General features: G+C 37.9%; 1 protein-coding gene across 1 annotated transcript in view; it reads left to right on the top strand.

The window, feature by feature from the left end:
* CDH8 (cadherin 8) overlaps positions 1-19,187 on the top strand; it is a 407,409-nt gene that overhangs the window by 120,165 nt on the left and 268,057 nt on the right. The window contains exon 3 of the mRNA XM_061387406.1: positions 18,426-18,720. Coding sequence (XP_061243390.1) covers positions 18,426-18,720 — 295 coding nt within the window. The remainder of the gene's footprint in view (positions 1-18,425; positions 18,721-19,187) is intronic.

Genomic DNA, 19,187 nt, shown 5'->3' with positions numbered 1-19,187 from the left:
ACAGTTCTTCCTAGTGAATAAGCAAACTGTGTCCTGGTGATTCCTGTTGCATAGCCAACAATTGTTTAAATGCTGGGTCATTTGTGGGCATATGCTCCATCTGTCAGGTGTCACAGAAACCTAAGGACGTAAAAAAGTCCTTCTACCACCTAATGGTTTTCATCTGTTTGGTGAATTCAAGAGTTGACCCTTTAGAAGCAATAGCTAACAAGGACATAGATCAAGGTGTTAATTTGGAAGGTGTTACAAAGAGAGGAAGCAAAACTATCTATAAATAGAAGCCTTTGGAAAGGGATGTGAGGTATTCGAAATTAATGGGCTGCTATCAGACATACTTGGGCTCAAATATCTCCTCTCCTATTTGTTGTCTTGTGGTTTAAATAATCTGCCAAAGGATCAGCGTTCAATAAGAGGTTATTCATTTTCCTTCTTCCCATAGATTTTATTTTCCAAAGAGGCAACAGCAGAATTCAGAAGAAAAAAAAATAGAATGATTATTTATTTGGAATGAAGGGAAAGATAATTGTAAACCAATATGTTTACACAAACACAAGCACACATTCCTTTTAATCCATGACAAAACTCCATGGTGCTGCTGCTTATTAGCTTGTGTATCCTGGAGCAGTTTATTTAACTGCTTTGTGTCTTAGATTTTCAACCTATAAGATGAGAGTAATAGAAACTCTTGGGTGTGAGGATGACATACTGCGTGTTAGTCAATTAGTACCGTGCATAGTCCATAGTAGGTTCTACATATTTCCAGGTTTCTTCCTCCTCCGTCTCTCTCTCACTCATTTAACTTATCCTTCCATCTCCTGATCTGACCATGGTGAGAGTCATCTTTGAAATAATGTTAGAGATTTTGTTTTGCTTTTTTTCTCCCACTTCCGAACACATCAGAAGTCAAATTATTTATGGAAGAAACAGTTATTTACTGTGAATCTTGATGTTAACATTTGATGATGCACACATCCTCTAAGGAATAGTATATTGCGCTTTTGCAGAAAATGACCCTGCTTTAAAATCCTCTTAAAATTCATATTGTATGAGGCTTTGAAATATATGTGTGGTGATTCCTCTATAATTACACATCATGCATTAATTATTTCCTAATGAGCTCAAATGGAAAAAAAGTAAAAATAGCACCAAAGTAATGTAATAGGATGTTTTTTTCCTTTATTTGACTAAAACCAACAAACAAGTAGACATAAGCTATTGTTCAATTGCTAAGTTGTGTCTGACTTTGCAACCCCATGGACTGCAGTACACCAGGCTTCTCTGTCCTTCACAATCTCCTGAGGTTTGCTCAAACTCATGTCCATTGAGTCAGTGATGCCATCCAAATATCTCATTCTCTGTCACACCCTTCTCCACCTGCCCTCAATCTTTCCCAGCATCAGGGGCTTTTCCAATGAGTTGGCTCTTCATATCAGGTGGCCAAAGTATCAGAGCTTCAGCTTCAGCATCAGTCCTTCCAATGAATACTCAGGGTTGATTTCCTTTTGGATTAACTGGTTTGATCTCCCGGCTGTCCAAGGGACTCTCAAGAGTCTTCTCCAACACCATAGTTCAAAAGCATCAGTTCTTCAGCACTCAGCCGTCTTTATGGTCCAACTCTTACATCCATACATCATGAATGGAAAAACCATAGCTTTGACTATACAGAACTTTGTCAGCCGAATGATGTCTCTGCCTTCTAATGTGCCGTCTAGGTTTGTCATAGCTTTTCTTCCAAAGAGTAAGCATCTTTTAATTTCATGGTTGCAGTCACCATCCACAGTGGTTTTGGAGTGCAAGAAAATAAAATCTGTCACTGTTTGCATTTTTTCCTTGTATTTGCTATGATGGGACTACTCAATGCCAAGATCTTATTTCTTTTAATGTTGAGTTTAAAGCAATAGGCATAAGTATCCTCCTCCAAATGGTGGCTTGGTCTGGTAGAAGCTGAACATTTTAATTTGCAGTTACTCACTATTGCTGACAATCATGCATTTTTCTGTTGAGATCGAGTTTGGACTAGGATAATGAAGAACACTGAGTATTCTGAATTCTGTTTGCTTCTGGATGTTCTATTTAAACAACAAAAAGCTCCTTTATTCTTTTTCTTACATTTTGTCTTATTATTTAATGTCTGGCTGTATCTAATAGGCGTTTGACAGTGTTGCCACCTCATGGTCTCTCAGGCTTTAATTGGACAGTGGCAGTTTTCAATTAGTGTAAAGCACGCAGCTCTTTGGACTGCCTCTGTGATTTCTCTCACACGTATATTGTAATTATGTGTGTACCTCAATGTGTGAGACTATAAACATATGCTATATATTTGAATAAGAGTGCTGTCAACACTTTATTTTAGAAGTGTATTAATTATGACTGAATAATAATGTGGATGCTAATGCCGAGCAGTATCCTGTGCCTGGCTGATATTTACATTACCGAATGCATCTCATTTTCAGAAGGATGAATTTTAAAGTAGGGAACAATTAGCGACTTTATAGAAATTGTATATTAAGAGTGTCTTACGAATAATCCTCCTCAAGACGACTAACAGCTCTTTATTTTAAATTGTTTCTTTGCCAAAACAGGCAGAGATGTTAAAAATAGAAGGTTGAATTTTAGTTTGATTTGCAGCAACTAAAGACGACTACATGCCTGGATAAGAAGATTTTTTTAAGTGTTTATAACTTTTTTTTTTCCCTCTCACGGAGACTAATATTCATTTATCTTGATTGTATTGCTCCATCAATCACCAAGATCCTGTATATTTATGAGTGCAATTTTTGAGTATGATGTCTTTTAACCTTCACATGAGCACACACTGATGATGCCTAGGAAGATTATTATTTTCAGCAACTTTCAGTAGAGTGGGAGAAGTCAGGGGTGGAAAAGAAACTCGTTATTAAATGTTCCAAGTTCCTGTGGATCATGAGCAGGCAAATTTGGCCTGATATTTAATTCTATATGAGAACACTTAAGATGTTACCATAGGGAAAGTTTTCTGGTGGCTCAGCGGTAAAGAATCTACCGGCAATGCAGAAGATGCAGCTGGAGCCATAGGTTCAATCTCTGGGCTGGGACGATCCCAGGGAGAAGGAAATGGCAACCCACTCCAGTATTCTTGCCTGGAGAATTCTGTGGACAGAGAAGCCTGGTAGGCGACAGTCCATGGGGTTGTAAACACTTGGACACGACTGAACGACTAATACTTTCTTATTAGTAGATTGTGATTTGCAAAGTGTATCTAATAATTTTCTAGCTTGACATAGTTGTCTCTTAACTCCCCACCTCCACCTGCTAGGCTTGCTATATTTCTCCAAAGCTTTTTTCTTCTGGCAAGGGCAAGCTTTCTCCTTTCCGGCCTCTCCTCCTCCCTTGCCCCAAGGAGGTTTCTCTCATTAGGCTCCTCCCCACTGGGGAGTTTGGCTACCTAGGACCCTGAGGTTAATTGGGTGTCACAGGTTGCCAGAGGTCATTAGATATAGGACTCGGTTTCCTCCTGTGTGCCACAGGGATTACAACTCTCACTTTGGCTTCAATTCTCACAAGGTTCCTATTAAGCAAAGAGTGATAGATGAAATGTATATTAAAAAAAATTCACTAAACAGGTTATACTTTTGTGAACAGTACCTTTGGTTACAGGTACTTCTATTTTTCTTCATCCATGTTTGGTTCTGGCACACAGTGCTAAAATAATAAAATGAACATGAACTTGAGAAGCAGATAGACTTGGATTTCTATCCATTCTTCATCCCTTTCTACATGTGATACTGAGCAATTATTTAAAATTCTATCCTTAGATTCTTAGTAAACTGAGGAGTTGAATATGCCACTCATAGGGTTGTTGTGGTACTTATAGAAAATAAGATAGACCTAGAGTCCGTCAGACAGAGTGGTCAGAGAAAGAAAAACAAATGTATATTAATGCATATATATGGATTCTAGAAAAATGGTACAGATGAACCTATTTTGCCGGGCAGGAATAGAGATGCAGATGTAGAAAACAGGCTTGTGGACACAGCAGGGGAAAAACGGGCAGGCGCGGGGAGGAAATGAGAGAGTAGCACTGAATTATATACACTGCCGTGCGTAATGTAGATTACTAGTGAGAAGCTGTTGTGTAGCACAGGGAGCTCAGCTTGGTGCTCTCTGATGACTTAGAGGGTAGGATTGGTGGGGAGGTTGGAAGGAGGTTCAAGAGGGAGGGAATATAATCATACATATAGCTGATTCACTTTGTTGTACAGTAGAAACTATTACAACATTGTAAAGCAATTATACTCCAATTAAAAAAAAAAAGAAGAAAATAAGCATATCTAGTATAAGGAAGCTCATGGTCTTAGAAAAATGACTGAATAAGTAAAGAATGTGGCAGCTACCCGTGCCTGGGTATCTGGGGTAACCATGTATTTTCTGAGGGATCATCCATGACAGAATACTGAGGAAGTAAAGCAGCTATGCAGAATGGAGGGACGTGTCTAAATAAGCACAGGCTCTTTGAGCTATACAACGTCTGAGAAGTCATTTTATACTTTTTATTTTATAAGTGAAGGAAGGTACAGTTAGAAAGGGTACAAGGTTTACCCACAGACACTAGATAACTGATATATAAACTTAGCAGCATTTCAACAATTCTATAATTGTACTGATTGGAAGTATTACATGAGTTTTCTGTGGTTGCTGTGACAAATTACCACAGACATAGTGGCTTAACATGACATGGATGTATTATCTTATAATTATGTAGGTCAGAAATCAACATAGGTCTCTCCAGGCTAAGATAAGGCATCTGCATGTGTTCTTTTCTGGAGCCTCCAGGGAGAATCTGTTATTTCTTTTTAAACCTTTCAGTCTAGAGGCTACTCATTTCTTGGTTTTCGGCCCTTTCTTACATCTTCACAGTGAGCAGACTTAAATCTCTCTGACCATTATTCTGCAATCATATCTCCCTCTGACCACAGACAGAAGAAATTTCTTAAAGGATACATATATTTAGATTGGGCACACCTGGATAACCCAGAATAATCTACCCATTTCAGGGTCCTTAAATTAATCACATACATAAAGGCCCTTTCGACAGGTAAGGTAACATATTTATAGGTTCTAGTAGTGAGGACATGGATATCTTTGGGGGGCTATTTATCAGTCTACAGCACTTAGAATTGTAACATATCAGTATAATCATTGTAAATTGCAGCCACCATTTTGTATGAGTAAGGTATTCATTGATAAGTAGCTGGTGTGATTTGGGAGGATATGTTAGTTTGCTGGAGCTGGCATAATAACATGCAGAAGACAGAGTAGCTTAAAGCAACAGAAGTTTATTTTCTCACAGCTCTGGAGGCCAAAAGTCCAGGTGTCAGCAGGTTGGGTGTCTCCCTAGATCTCTGTCTCTTTGGCTTGCAGACAACTGCCTTCCGGCTACCCTTTCCCATACCTCCTCCATATGGTCTTTCCTCTGTGCGCCTGTGTCCCTGGTATCTCTCTGTGTGTCTAAGCTTCCTCTTCTTATAAGGACACAGTCAGATTGAATTAAGACCCATCTTAATGATCTCATTTTAACTTAAACATACTCTTTAATGGCTCTATCACCAGATATGATCACATGCTTTTCTATTTAAATTTTTATTGAAGTATGGTGATTTAACATATGTTATTTTCAGGTGTATAGCACAGTGACTCAGTTATTTTATATATATGATATATATGTATTATATATACATATATATGAGTGTGTATGAATCTACATGCTGCCTGCAATGCAGGAGACCCAGGTTTGATCCCTGCGCTGGGAAGATCCCCTGGAGAAGGAAATGGAAACCTATATCTATATCTATATCTATCTATCTATCTATCTATCTATATATATATGATAATGTCACATTCTGAAGTACTGGGGGTTAGAACTTCAACATATTAATTTTGAAGAAGAAACTATTGACCTTCCAACAGAGGACCTGAAAGAATTATTTGTTTTTGTTTAAGAATGAAAAAACTTCATTTTCATAAAAATACTAATAATATCATTATTATTGCAGGGGATTTATGGATTTGCAACAGATCTATTTATAGTGTGAAAAGTAAGGGTGTTTTTAGTTTTCAGGTTGTTGTTGCTATTAGGGATTTTTTCAGCTAACTTCTAAGCTTCATTGACAGAATGGAGATGGAGTGGACAGACACATACGTACCCACACACACACACACACACTCAGTCTTAAACACACACGTATTTATAGCACTGAAGGCTATATTAGCATCTAATTCCATAAGTGATGGTATATTAGGTTCCATTTCCACATCATTATGGTCGTTAGTTGCTAAGTCCTATCCGACTTTTGCAACCCCATGGACTATGTAGCCCTCCAGGCTCCTCTGTCGAGATTTCTCAAGCAAGAACACTGGAGTAGGTTGCCATTTCCTTCTCCTGGGGATCTCCCCAACCCAGGGATGGAACATGGATCTTTTGCATTGCAGACAGTCTTCTGCATTGCAGGCAGATTCTTTACCAACTGAGCCACCAGGAAAGCCCCCACCCCATCACTATAGGGATACTATAGGAATGAAACTTGGGGGAGTAGAGTTAAAATAATTAAGAACAACTTTTACATACATACTATCCTTAGAACAGTTAGGGAAATGTTTTTATAATGGTGCTAATGGCCTTTTTGGTATCATTTTAATAAAAAGAAACTAAAATAGGGACATTTAAAGTGATTTGTCTGAAATCATATCTACTAGTTTTAATTCAAATCAGGTTTTCTGATTGTCATTTTTCGAAAAGGAAGGGTGTTTGTGAATCTATTTAGTTAGCCATCCTCTTATCTATTTCTTTGTGCACCTATCCATTCTCCAACAAAACCGTTTAACAGCCCTTCTTCTTCCTCTTAATTTTTTATCAGCACATTTGTCCATTTTTCCACCCACACATCAATAATCCATTGATGAATAATCAATAATTCATCTACCCATTGAGTTGTCAAACTTGCATATTTCTGTTTAATCTGTGCTTTGGTCATGACCCTCTTCTTTCTTATTGAGGTTGTGAATGAGACAGTTTACAGTGTTCAAGGGGTAGGAGTGGGTAACACAGCTAAGTTATTGTCAGGCTTTAAATTTGGGGTTTGTGGATTTCTTTGGCCATGCCACATGGCCTGTGGGATCTTAGTTCCCCGACCAGGGATTGAACCAGGGGCCCCTGCATTGGAAGCATGAAGTCTTAACCACTGGACCACACTTATCAGGCTTTTTGATCACATAAAAAAATGATTTGCCAGGGTCACATCCTATTCTATAGCCCAAACTAAATCCCGGGTTTATGTTATTTCACTTTTAACTTTAACTTCAACATTCTTCCAAGTTCATGGCATTTTGATTACCTCACAGTCCCTTTATAAAGAGAGAATTTCAGAGAGAATAGATGACTGTCATTTGGTTATCCACTGTGTTCTTTCCCACTGTGATCTTGTCAGTTTTTGGATAACAAAATGCATCCTGTTTAGCAAGTAATTGTGATTACCACATCAGAAATTTGTCTCATATTTTCAGCTCCTATTGGGACTCTGGTTAATCAAGGTCTTTTCAAACATAAAGGACACTGACACAACCTTCTTAAATGTTTTCTCCTTTTTCCACAGTATAACGGAAGGTTATACTGGTCTCCACTTCATGGCAAATAGATGGGGAAGGAGTGACAGACTTTATTTTTCTGGGCTCCAAAATTACTGCAGATGGTGACTGCAGCCATGAAATTAAAAGGCGCTTGCTCCTTGGAAGGAAAGTTATGACCAACCTAGACAGCATATTAAAAGGTAGAGACATTACTTTGCCAGCAAAGGTCTGTCTAGTCAAAGCTAAGGTTTTTCCAGTATCCATGTATGGATGTGAGAGTTGGCATGTGAAGAAAGCTGAGCGCCGAAGAATTGATGCTTTTGAACTGTGTTGTTGGAGAAGACTCTTGAGAATCCCATGGACTGCAAGGAGGTCCAACCAGTCCATCCTAAAGGAAATCAGTCCTGAATATTCATTGGAAGGACTGATGCTGAAGCTGAAACTCCAATACTTTGGCCACCTGATGCAAAGAACTGACTCAGTCTTTTGGACTCTGTGGGAGAGGGAGAGGGTGTGATGATTTGGGAGAATGGCATTGAAACCTGTATAATATCATATATGAAACGAATTGTCAGTCCCCCCCCCCCCCAAAAAAAAAGACCCTGATGCTGGGAAAGTTTGAAGGCAGGAGGAAAAGGGGACGACAGAGAATGAGATGCTTGGATGGCATCACCGACTCAATGGACATGAGTTTGAGTAAACTCTGGGAGTTGATGATGGGCAGCGAAGCCTAGCATGCTGCAGTCCATGGGGTCACAAAGAGTCGGACATGACTGAACAACTGAACTGAATTGAACTGAAGGTTTCAGTCTAAATTGATCTTTGAATATTAACAATATCCTTAATATATGTTTTAAATGTCCATATCTGTTTAAAATCTACTTCTTTTGTTTGGCTAATAATCTTAGTTGTCTCCTTTTAGTCCTATTCACCTTGCTTACATTGTATATTATCACATTGTCTATTCTGAACAAAATTTCCCTCTCTCATATCGACATCTGTCCTATTCATCTATCTATCTATATATATATAGAAAGAGAGATAGAAAAATTTTCAAGAGATTTGTGGACAGTGATGATTGAGTTGAAAACTAAACATGCTCCAAGGATCTTTGTATAAGAATCTCTTATAATTTATAGTTGAACTCCCAAGTACTATGTCTGCTTGAGTATAAGACAAGGAATAGGACTTTGAGAGAGAAAAATTTATTATGTTTTCCCAAATGAGTCTTTTTAGTGAGAAACCCTGTGGTCCTTCCACCCACCTACTCAACAATATGTCCATTTGTTCATTCATGTGTTGATTCATAGAATTTAATGTGCTTGATCCTTTCACCTAAATTTCTTTTAGTAATAGATCCACAATTATTATTCACCCACACTCTGGCACACACAAGCATTTATTCAATGACACAATGCACATTGACCACCCCCTTTTACTTCTAGGCTTACAGTTTTTGAATAACAAGAAATAAAAATGAAGTACACTTTAAACACCTTACAGTTTTATTTGTGAAATACACATCACTAAAGCTGAAAAAAGAGTAACAGCTTCCAAATACATCTACTGTCTGTACTTCCTAAACAGTAAGTACCAAATATGTGATTATATTCCCAATATAAGAATGTCCAATGTAAGAGTTTAAGCTACTTTGTACAAACAGCATTTTAGTCAAGAAGTAACATTCTTGTATTTACTACAAAGTAATGCTGCATGTCGAATTCTGACCCACAATATATTGTTAGGTGTATTTTTCTTGGAAAGAAGTTCCAGTTTTGGCAGAATCTATCATTGTAATTCCAAGATTCAGTCTCCACAAGAATCCACCCTATATGCAGTTTTGTTTGAATGTTTTAGTTCCTAGAAGATAATGTGCTTTACCGATTATCTATTGGCATATTTTAAGCATTACAAAAACCCTTTAGGTTTTGTAATGATAGGTTGTTAAAACTGTTATTAAAAAATACTTTACAAACAAGGACACCGAATTCTGGGGAGATTAAGCAAATCCCTCAGTGTTTTCCTGTTTGTTCTATTTCTTATCAGGCGTTCATTCTGGTTCCCATAATATCAATTACTACTTTATAAATCTCTGATTGCCTTAAAGAAACGTATTGACTTCCAACCCTGTAGGATTTAATATATTAGCCAGTATGTTATCAACATACATACGATAAGAAAGTATTATTGTTCAGTTGCTAAGTTGTGTCCAACTCCTTGTGACTCCACGGACTGCAGCATGATGCCAGGCTTCGCTGTCCTTCACCATCTCCTGGAATTTGTTCAAACGTGTGTATTGAGTCGGTGATGCCATGCAACCATCTCATCCTCTGTTGCCCTATTCTCACACCCTCACTCTTTCCCAGCATCAGGGTCTTTTTCAGTGAGTCAGCTTCTCGCATCAGGTGGCCAAAGTATTGGAACTTCAGCTTTAGCATCAGTCCTTCCAGTGATATGTCCAAATGAAAGGAGTTCAATGTCTTTTATGCCCCTACTAAGTCACTTCAGTCGTGTCCAACTCTGTGTGACCCCATAGACGGCAGCCACCAGGCGCCCCCACCCCTGGGATTCTCCAGGCAAGAACACTGGAGTGGGTTGCCATTTCCTACTCCAATGCATGAAAGTGAAAAGTGAAAGTGAAATCGCTCAGTCGTGTCCGACTTTTCGCGACCCCATGGACTGCATCCTACCTGGCTCCTCCATCCATGGGATTTTCCAGGCAAAGTACTGGGGTGGGTTGCAATTTCCTTCTTTATGCCCCTATAGTTGCTTAAATACTGGAGTCTTGATCTCAGTACTTAAAGAAAAGAAAAAGAAATCTGAGAATACAGAACTTAAGCATCCTCAGAGCATGTTTAAGATCATTTTGGTAGGATAGGCACACTTATGTTATTTTTCCTATGACATCATTATGGAATGGATCCATCTCCTTTCTCTGAATCCTATCAACAAGGATAATTTGGCTTCACTTGTGTGTGGGTCTTTATATAAGGAGAAATTTTGCTTATCATGATCGCTCAGATAGTTGAAATGCTGTTTATCATCAAAACATTCCCTTAAAAAAAAATTGGACTTGGGAACTTTCTTTATTGGAGTCTGGCTAAGAGAGATTGGATTTTCTGTAAACTTACATGTCATGTTTCCAAACCCATAAAGCTGTGGTCCAGACTGAAGAAAGTAGCAAATTTGCCAAGGTCATAAGTGTTGGCTTGCAAAGTCTCTTGGTAAACAGCCTGCCAGCCTCTTCTTGTCAATATTCTCTGTTTGCATTCCTATTAGTTGAGCATACTGCCTTTCTATTTCTGTCTCTACTCTATTTCAAGCTTTTATAGGACAAACTGTACTTATGGCTTCATGCACATGGCTTCTAAATGTCTTTAAAAAATGCCTATTGCCATTTAGGGACAGAGTAGGGAGTCTGCTCCAGCCCATCTCCTTCTCATACAGTGAACTAGGAAACCCCCAGGCTAACTAGATATGCAGTCCTGGGGGTTTCTCTGGAAAGATGCCAAAATGTATAGGCTCTGAAATCTGATTTACTGAGTTACATGTGGTTCTGTTATTTGTTAATTATGTGAACTTGAGAAAATCCATATATTTACAGAACCTGTTTCTCTCATCCTTGTAAAGTCACTGACAAGGTGCAGGCCGTTATGATAGATCCTATACAGACACAACAGCCATTAGACTTTACTGAGCATCTGCTATGTACCAGCTATTATGCTTGTTGTTGAGAAGATTGTTGAATAACATACCTCGATGCCCTGTCTTTGTGGCACTTACTATCTTAAACAGTAGCACAAGTATTGCATTCCTAATTCTGGTGATAATTTTGGATTCCTGCAGCCAGAAGCAGCAGTTTACTCAGACTTGCTTCCAATTTTCTATTTCTCTGGGCATTGCTCCCCTTGGCCAGGTTAAGGTATTCAGCATTCATACCAGCAGCTAACGCAGAGTGCAAAGACCGCAGATCTGAGATATCAGGATGCTACACATTTGTCTCCTGTAAAACATCAGAACTTTTTTGTCAACGTAGAAGGTCACCTGCATTGTAAGATGCTCTGTTCTCGTCTTTTAATCGGTGATTGTGTCTTCGTCATTCTTTGACCGTGTAAGACAAATTTCAGGGTAATTTGGTTTGTATGAGAATGAAGGACTGTTATTATTTCACTGAATTATTTCTTCAGAGTGTATGATCACATGCGTAAGTGCATATTCCCAACTCAATCTTACTAACATGCTGAGGTGTTCTTATGTCTATTACTGAGCTGTAGTTGTATAATTTGTTTCTGCAAATTGTTAAGAATGATGTGACTCAGAAATAGAGAACAGATTTGTGGTTGCCGGTGTGGGGGTGGGTGGGGGAGCAAGGGAGGGAAGGATTGGGAGTTTGGGCTTAGCGAGGAAAAGTGTTATATATAGAATGTGTAAACAGTAAGGTCCTGCTGTATAGCACAGGGAATTGTATCCAATATCCTGTGATAAACCATAATGAAATAGAATATGAAAAAAGCATATCAGTCTATCTATATGAGTCCCTTTGATATACAGCAGAAATTAACCCCACATTGAAAATCAACCATACTTCAATAAAGTAAATGGAATATAAAGCGGCATGACTGGATGAAATAATTATTTAGATTTACTAAAGTGTTGTAACATTTCAGCATATAAAGGCATCTTATAAGCGATGTGGTCCAATCTCACTCCTCCTACTCCATCTCCCACCGTCGTATTATGATTAATTTAGCTCTATCCTGGGTCAGGAAGATCCTCTGGAGAAGGAAATGGTAACCCACTCCACTACTTTTGTCTGGAAAATCCCATGGATGGAGGAGCATGACAGGCTACAGTCCATAGGGTCGCAAAGAGTCGGACACGACTGACCAACTTCACTTTCACTTTCAAAGCATCAGGAACCCGCGGTTGTCTAGTTCTACTTGAATACAATGATGAAAGCAAACTCATTCTTGAATGGACCGTTTCATGTTGGGTCAGCATCTTTTGTGAGATGTTCTATTGTGTGCAAGAAGACTGAACTACAGGTTAAAATAAGTAGACTTCAAGTCAAACTTCTGGTCCTTCTGGTGGGGGAGCAGTTCAAAACAGGAATGTATTGTTTTCCTGTATCAATTTACTCTTTCTCCTTACCTGCCCTTTCACTCCCCTAGCAGCCTAAATGTGCACCTGATTTAGAGTGAAGTCCTGCATTCTTTATCATTTTGGTCAAAAATTTATCCTCTGTTATGTTTCTGGTCCCACCTTTGATATTAATTGGTTACCATTTAAGAATTAGATTATCCATCCATTCGTAACTGATATAGATCGTTAGCCCGAAGTACCTGTGTCTCCCTGACAGGCACCTACTAGATACTGAGAACACAGTGTAAGATGTGACTTTATTTAAGTGTGCTAAGCTTGCTGTTCTCTCCAAGGGAGAATAGATTGATGAAAACCAGGAATCAGTAAGTGAGAGAGATTCATGTTGTAGTGATCATTGTTAACCCCTTTGGGTTCTAAAGATGCTGATGCTCTCCCAGTAACTCTAGAGGAAGACAGGAAATTTGAGGAACTCTCCTGGGATTTCCTTTTGGATTGAGTGGAACTTCAAAGTAAGTTCCGACGTCAGAGCTACAGATGTTCACATGAGGAGCTGATTTCCCCCGTAGTTCACTGAGTCCTATTCTACATCACTCACTCTCCAGGAAGAGGTTGGCAAGCACGGTAATTAAGTCATTCTTTGGTATTAAGATAGGCACTCAGAGGAGACTTTATCTTTTTTTTGGCTCTACTGTATTGATACTAGAAGTACTTCAGTGTCCTCAAGAATTCTGAAGAAGAAGGTGGAAAAGTAGTTTGTACTTTTATAATTTGACAGCCACAGAACTATCTCTGGTCATCTGATCTTTAAGGGTAAATTTACTAATTTTAAATTCAGAAATAAATTGAACATTTAGAAAAGCAAAAAGGTATTTTTCTTCTAGCCTCAATAATCAGAAAGTGCCATAAGTTCAAAGTAGTTTAGCCTTTCATAATAAGTTGGCTGAAATCACTAGATGTTAGATTAGTTTAGCTGTTTTCTTCTCTTATTGTAAGGACAATATAGGCTCAATATAGAAATTTAGAAGAGTGAAGTACAAACTGTCCGTAGTATAATTAAACAGGGATTAGCCAATGCTTGTATTAGTTTTGACTAATCTCACTGCACACTTAAATTTTAAAAATGAATGCAGTATTTTATTTTAAATAAAAAAGTATGTATCTAATTTAAAAAAGAGAGATGGGTGACACTGAAGAATAGGGTGGGAGGGGCTCTTATTCTGAGGGCAGTGCTATTGAATATCAGGCACTTTCCTCTGTTTTCTGTTATTCATCCACTGTCATCCATCCACTCGTCCTTCCCTTGATGTTCCCTCTGCTATGTCTCAGGAGTTCTGCTAAAATTGAATGCAGAATTGAGGGAACTCAGGGTTTTATGTTTAGAGTAGATAAGGTTTCAGCTCACTAGACCTCACATTTCTAAATTTCTTCACTCTTCTTTAAATTACTATTTTGAAAATAAAATGAGACAGTGTTCTTTCCTTCCCTTCCCTTCCTTTACCTTACTCCGCAAACACTTTCTGAGCCCCAAGAGCATGACAGACACCTTACTAGGCAGTGGGAATGCAAAGGAAAGTGGAAATGCAAATGTTTCCTCCCATGGCTTTTAAAGTTTTAAACTTGTAATTAGGGGATATTATGCAAATATATGAAAGATAGTGAGGGTGTAATTACATTGATGCTCACAATTCAGCTCAATTATGTTGTGGTCCTGTTATGATCCCTGAAATGGAAGATGCAACATGAATGACCAATGAATGACCAGGATTGCTCACTGTATACCCGACACTCGGTGCTCCTCGCCAAGGCTGCAGGGAGTGACCACAGGGGTTCATCTGGTTGTAGGTGACACAGATCATGGGTGTGGGGCTGAACTTGGAATCCCAATTTGAGGTAGCTTTGTGAATTGAGGTCTAAGTTTTCCTCTGACTTCCTCTTTCCCTTTGCTTTTAAGACTTTTGCTAACGGGTGCCTGCCTACCACTGTGATTTACTGAAACAAAACTATTAGGATGCCAGGCTAGTTGCTCAGCAGCGTGTGAACCCGTGACTCCCGCACTGGCAGGTGGATTCTTTATCATCGAGACACCAGGGAAACCCAAATCATTACTTTTTTGTAGTGGCCTTTGCTGTTCCCCACACTCTATTTTGTGAGTTAAATAAATTTAACATATGCACTCCGTCGCCACCTCCCCCCACCACCCCAGCTTTCTTTCTGTATCAGAGCCTTGGGGCATGTATTTGAATCCAGGAAATTTACTTTAAATCTTATGTTGTTAAGATTTCCACTTGCTGATAGTAAATTCTATGGAAAAGTTCCCTAAAAACCTCTGAATTTCAGTCATTTCATTGTTGAAATGCAGGAATGGTCTCTGGTTGGCTGTGAGAATAGATTACATATGTAGATGCAAGATGTTTACCAGATAATAAGTAATCAGTGCGTGTGACAGTAATAGTAACAGTAACAATAACAAATATTTTCTGTTTGTGTTATCTCCCACAAAGCTGTGGGTCTTTGAGGGCAGAGACCATGTCTGCGTTGCTTATAATCATGTTTGGTGCATAATTAACCAATGAATGGATGAGGTCTTTGTACCACAGCCAGGCCAACATCTTACCACTGCAGCCAATTTGCATGTGGCCCTTATCCCGGTATAATTAGCAGAAGCAGCCCTTAGGAGAGATGGTCCTCACACTTCCAGATGATGCATGATGTGTGAGAATTTGGGATGTCTTTGGCATCATGATCTCACAGAGAAGGTCCTGGGGTGGGTTGACAGAACAGTCTTGATACATTGAAGTGAACAGGTTTAAACAGACACATGAAGACCAACCAAGAGAGCAGCAGCTTATTAGCATGTATTCTGATTTCTCAGGACCAGATGTGGAGTCTTATGAACATTTGCTCCCTGTAAATTGCTATTCTTACACACCCACAGGTCTTTATTTGTAATGTTAAGTTGATTACTTCAATGAGCCATGTTCAAGTGTGTGTATGTGTGTGTCAATATTAATAACTGGATGAAAGAAATGAATATGGAAACACAATACTCTGCCTTTTAAGATCACGAGGGCTCTGGATTTTGCTGAGATTTGCTAAAAATAATTTTCCAGAAGAAAGAGGAAGTACACAGTGTTTGCTAAGAGCTTTTTTCTCCATTTTTTCAGGATGGAATTTTGGGAACTTTTCACTCAGCTTGCAGATAGGCTTTATTATAGTGTTTTCAGATAGCTGTATATAGTTGAGGATGTTATGAAGTAGAAACAGCTTCAGTTATTATACAGTTAATATTTACATTTTCTGTTTTTCAAATAGATCATCTCAGATTATAAAACCAATTCTGCAAAATAGGTATCTTATCTCCATATTAGAGGCAAAGTAACTGAAGCTCAAATAAATGTGTTAATTTCTTCAGTTCACATAGTTAGCGAGATCTGAGTTTTACTTAGCTTATTGTTTTTTCAAAACCTATGCTGTTCCCTTCTCCCTCAGTTATTTCTAAATACAAAGGAAAGGACCATCAAAATCTAAGAATATGATAGGATTTACTAATCAGAGGCCATTGATAAATGTATGGAAAATATGGCACGAATAAGCTCTAACATAAATAATAACAGTATTTTGAATGACTTAATTTTTGATAGCAAAACTGTGATGGGCAAGAGTGACACATGTCAATACATTCTGAGTCTCAGGAATGCATGTATATGAATGGGAACATCCATGAATCATACTTTATTCAAATTTTTCTTTTTTAATAAAAATGCTAATAGAATATTAAAATGCACATAAATTAAAATGATCATAAATTTGGATTAATATCACATTAATGAATTATATTCCCACATTCATTAAGATGAAGTGGCATTTCAATATTTCCTCTTGTTAATAAGTTTAGTACAATAAATGAAATGGATACAATTTGAGGTTCAATAAATATTTGATGTAATCTTATGTTTTAACTTTTAAAAATATTCAGAAGTAAAATAGGCGATCTAGATGCATTTGGACGCGTTGTTGCTGTTTTATGTCTTTTGTATAATCTTTTCTTTTCATTTATTGAGGAGCTAAATAAAATTTAAATTGGCAAAGAAAGTGATAAAATCTGTTCTGAATCAAAAGTGATCCCAAGAGAACACAATGCCTTTTGAGTTTCTAGGAGTTTCTTTGCACAAGACTTTTTTTCTTCAATATATACATATATATATTTTAAGGAACAGGTATTTAAAAATCTCATGATGCGAGAACGAACTATGCACACCATAAACAATTCTTATGGCGCTTGCCAGATCTTTTGTGTTGGGGTTATGTGTGTGCTCGTCTCAGCCTCTCCTCTTTCCCCACATAAGTCAGTTGCTCAGTCATGTCCGACTCTTTGTACCTCCATGGACTGTAGACCGCCAGGCTCCTCTGATCATGGGGATTCTCCAGGCAAGAATACTGGAGTGGGTTGCTGTGCCCTACTCCAGGGGTCTTCCCAACCCAGGGATCGAACCCAGATCTCCTGCATTGCAGCGGATTCTTTACCATCTGAGCCACCAGGGAAGCCCAATAACTAATTATATTGGCATTTAAATAATTGTGTTTATCTGAAAATATGTGCATTTAAGGAATATTTTACAACTATAATCCAATGAATTTTCCTTTTAAAAATGCAAATTAAAAATATATATTCTTGTTTTATTTTATTTTTTAATAGGAGTCTATATAGTATAAAGAAAAAGCCCCATATATCAGAACACTTTTGTCTCCCTCCTGAGAATAAACTATGAAATTTTGGGATTCTGTTTTCCCCAGTACATACCAAAATGTTTTAGGCAGAGTAGGTGTTCAATAAATATTTATTGCCATGATTGAAGATGGATCTGAATTCCTGCTGCAAAGTTTTTATTTCTCAAAGAAGTCCCATTTCTGGAAAATGTGCTCCCATAATCTGGTCTCAGTCATCTTTGTAGAATGGGAATAATTTTCCTGGACTAGAAGAATTATACAAATCAAAGGGGAAAAAATAACTTACACAAACATAAGGTCTTAATATCCATCAGATTGTTAGAATTATATCAGCGTTATGAATAGAGCAGCCAGAGCTGAGTTAAACTTTAGGCCGGCTGCACTTGTTTCTATCAAGTAGAAACTGTAGAGATGTTACAATATACCTTCTCAAACTTCCCTTTTCTTGTGTTTCATATGAAATATTCCAATTCAATGACTTTTGGAAAAAATGAGAAGAATTAGTACATGAGAAGTGATTCACACAGTTTTTGGCACACAGATAGTAGCCCATAAAAATAACTAATAATAATAATAACTTTAAATTTATTAAATTGAAAAGAATGCATACATTTTTATATATTCTTATCAATCTTTTTATCATTCTAATTGCACATTAGTTAATACTAAGCAAGTAAATATATGAATAAATTGAAGGAACACATATACTTTAGTGTTTTCTGCTCAATTTTTTTTATCATTGTAAATGTGTATCAATTTATACTGAACGGGCCAGAGTATTTTTTAAAGGCATTCAAACATATTTGTTTGACTCTCATATACTGTACTTGATATACAGACGGTTGCACAGACTCTCTGTGCAGCTACTGTTGGCAGAAATTGATGAAGTTATAATCACTGTAGAAAGAAACAACGTTATATTGAAACAGGAGGTATTTAAAACATACTTTGCAAATTGCCACATCATTAACCAATGTCCCCTTTCATTTTAGCTACACACAGACCTGGATCCTGGGAGCAAAAAAATCAAATACATCCTGTCAGGCGATGGAGCTGGGACTATCTTTCAAATCAATGACGTAACAGGAGATATTCATGCTATAAAAAGACTTGACCGAGAGGAAAAAGCTGAGTACACCCTGACCGCTCAGGCAGTGGACTGGGAGACGAATAAGCCTCTTGAACCTCCGTCTGAATTTATTATTAAAGTCCAAGACATCAACGACAATGCCCCAGAGTTTCTCAACGGACCCTATCATGCCACTGTGCCAGAGATGTCCATTTTGGGTATGTATGCTTCCATTTTCACAGAACTGTTAAGAATCATCTTTAAAATAGCTTTTGGCATCAGGGATAGTGTGTGACTGAATAAGAGACATTTATTACCGTCTTATCTCTAATTTGCATTTCCAAATCCCCATTTTTGGCCTCAGTTCCACAGCTCAATAGCTTTAGTCCCTGAGTAATAGGAACTGACGAAGCAGTTTTATTAAAATCTCTCTCCTTGCACGACAGTACTTCAATAGGCTGAATTTGTATTCCTCTCATAGACCTGGAGTTCGAGTATTGTTACTGAGGCGGATTTATCAAGATTTGTTCCAACATGCCAGACTAATCCTATTGATATTTGCTTGATGTTTAATTATTTGTTTGTGTGTATTCACATGCAGATATAGCACATAGAGAAATAGAAAAGTGTCTAGGTCTGTAGTCAGCCAGATATTTCACTGAGCTGGTGGGTAGAGTCTAGAGTG

The sequence above is a fragment of the Bos javanicus genome, chromosome 18, assembly GCF_032452875.1.
Source record: "Bos javanicus breed banteng chromosome 18, ARS-OSU_banteng_1.0, whole genome shotgun sequence".
NCBI lineage: Eukaryota > Metazoa > Chordata > Mammalia > Artiodactyla > Bovidae > Bos > Bos javanicus.
The sequence above is the reverse complement of the archived record's forward strand: the minus strand, read 5'-3'. Positions and strand labels throughout refer to the sequence as shown.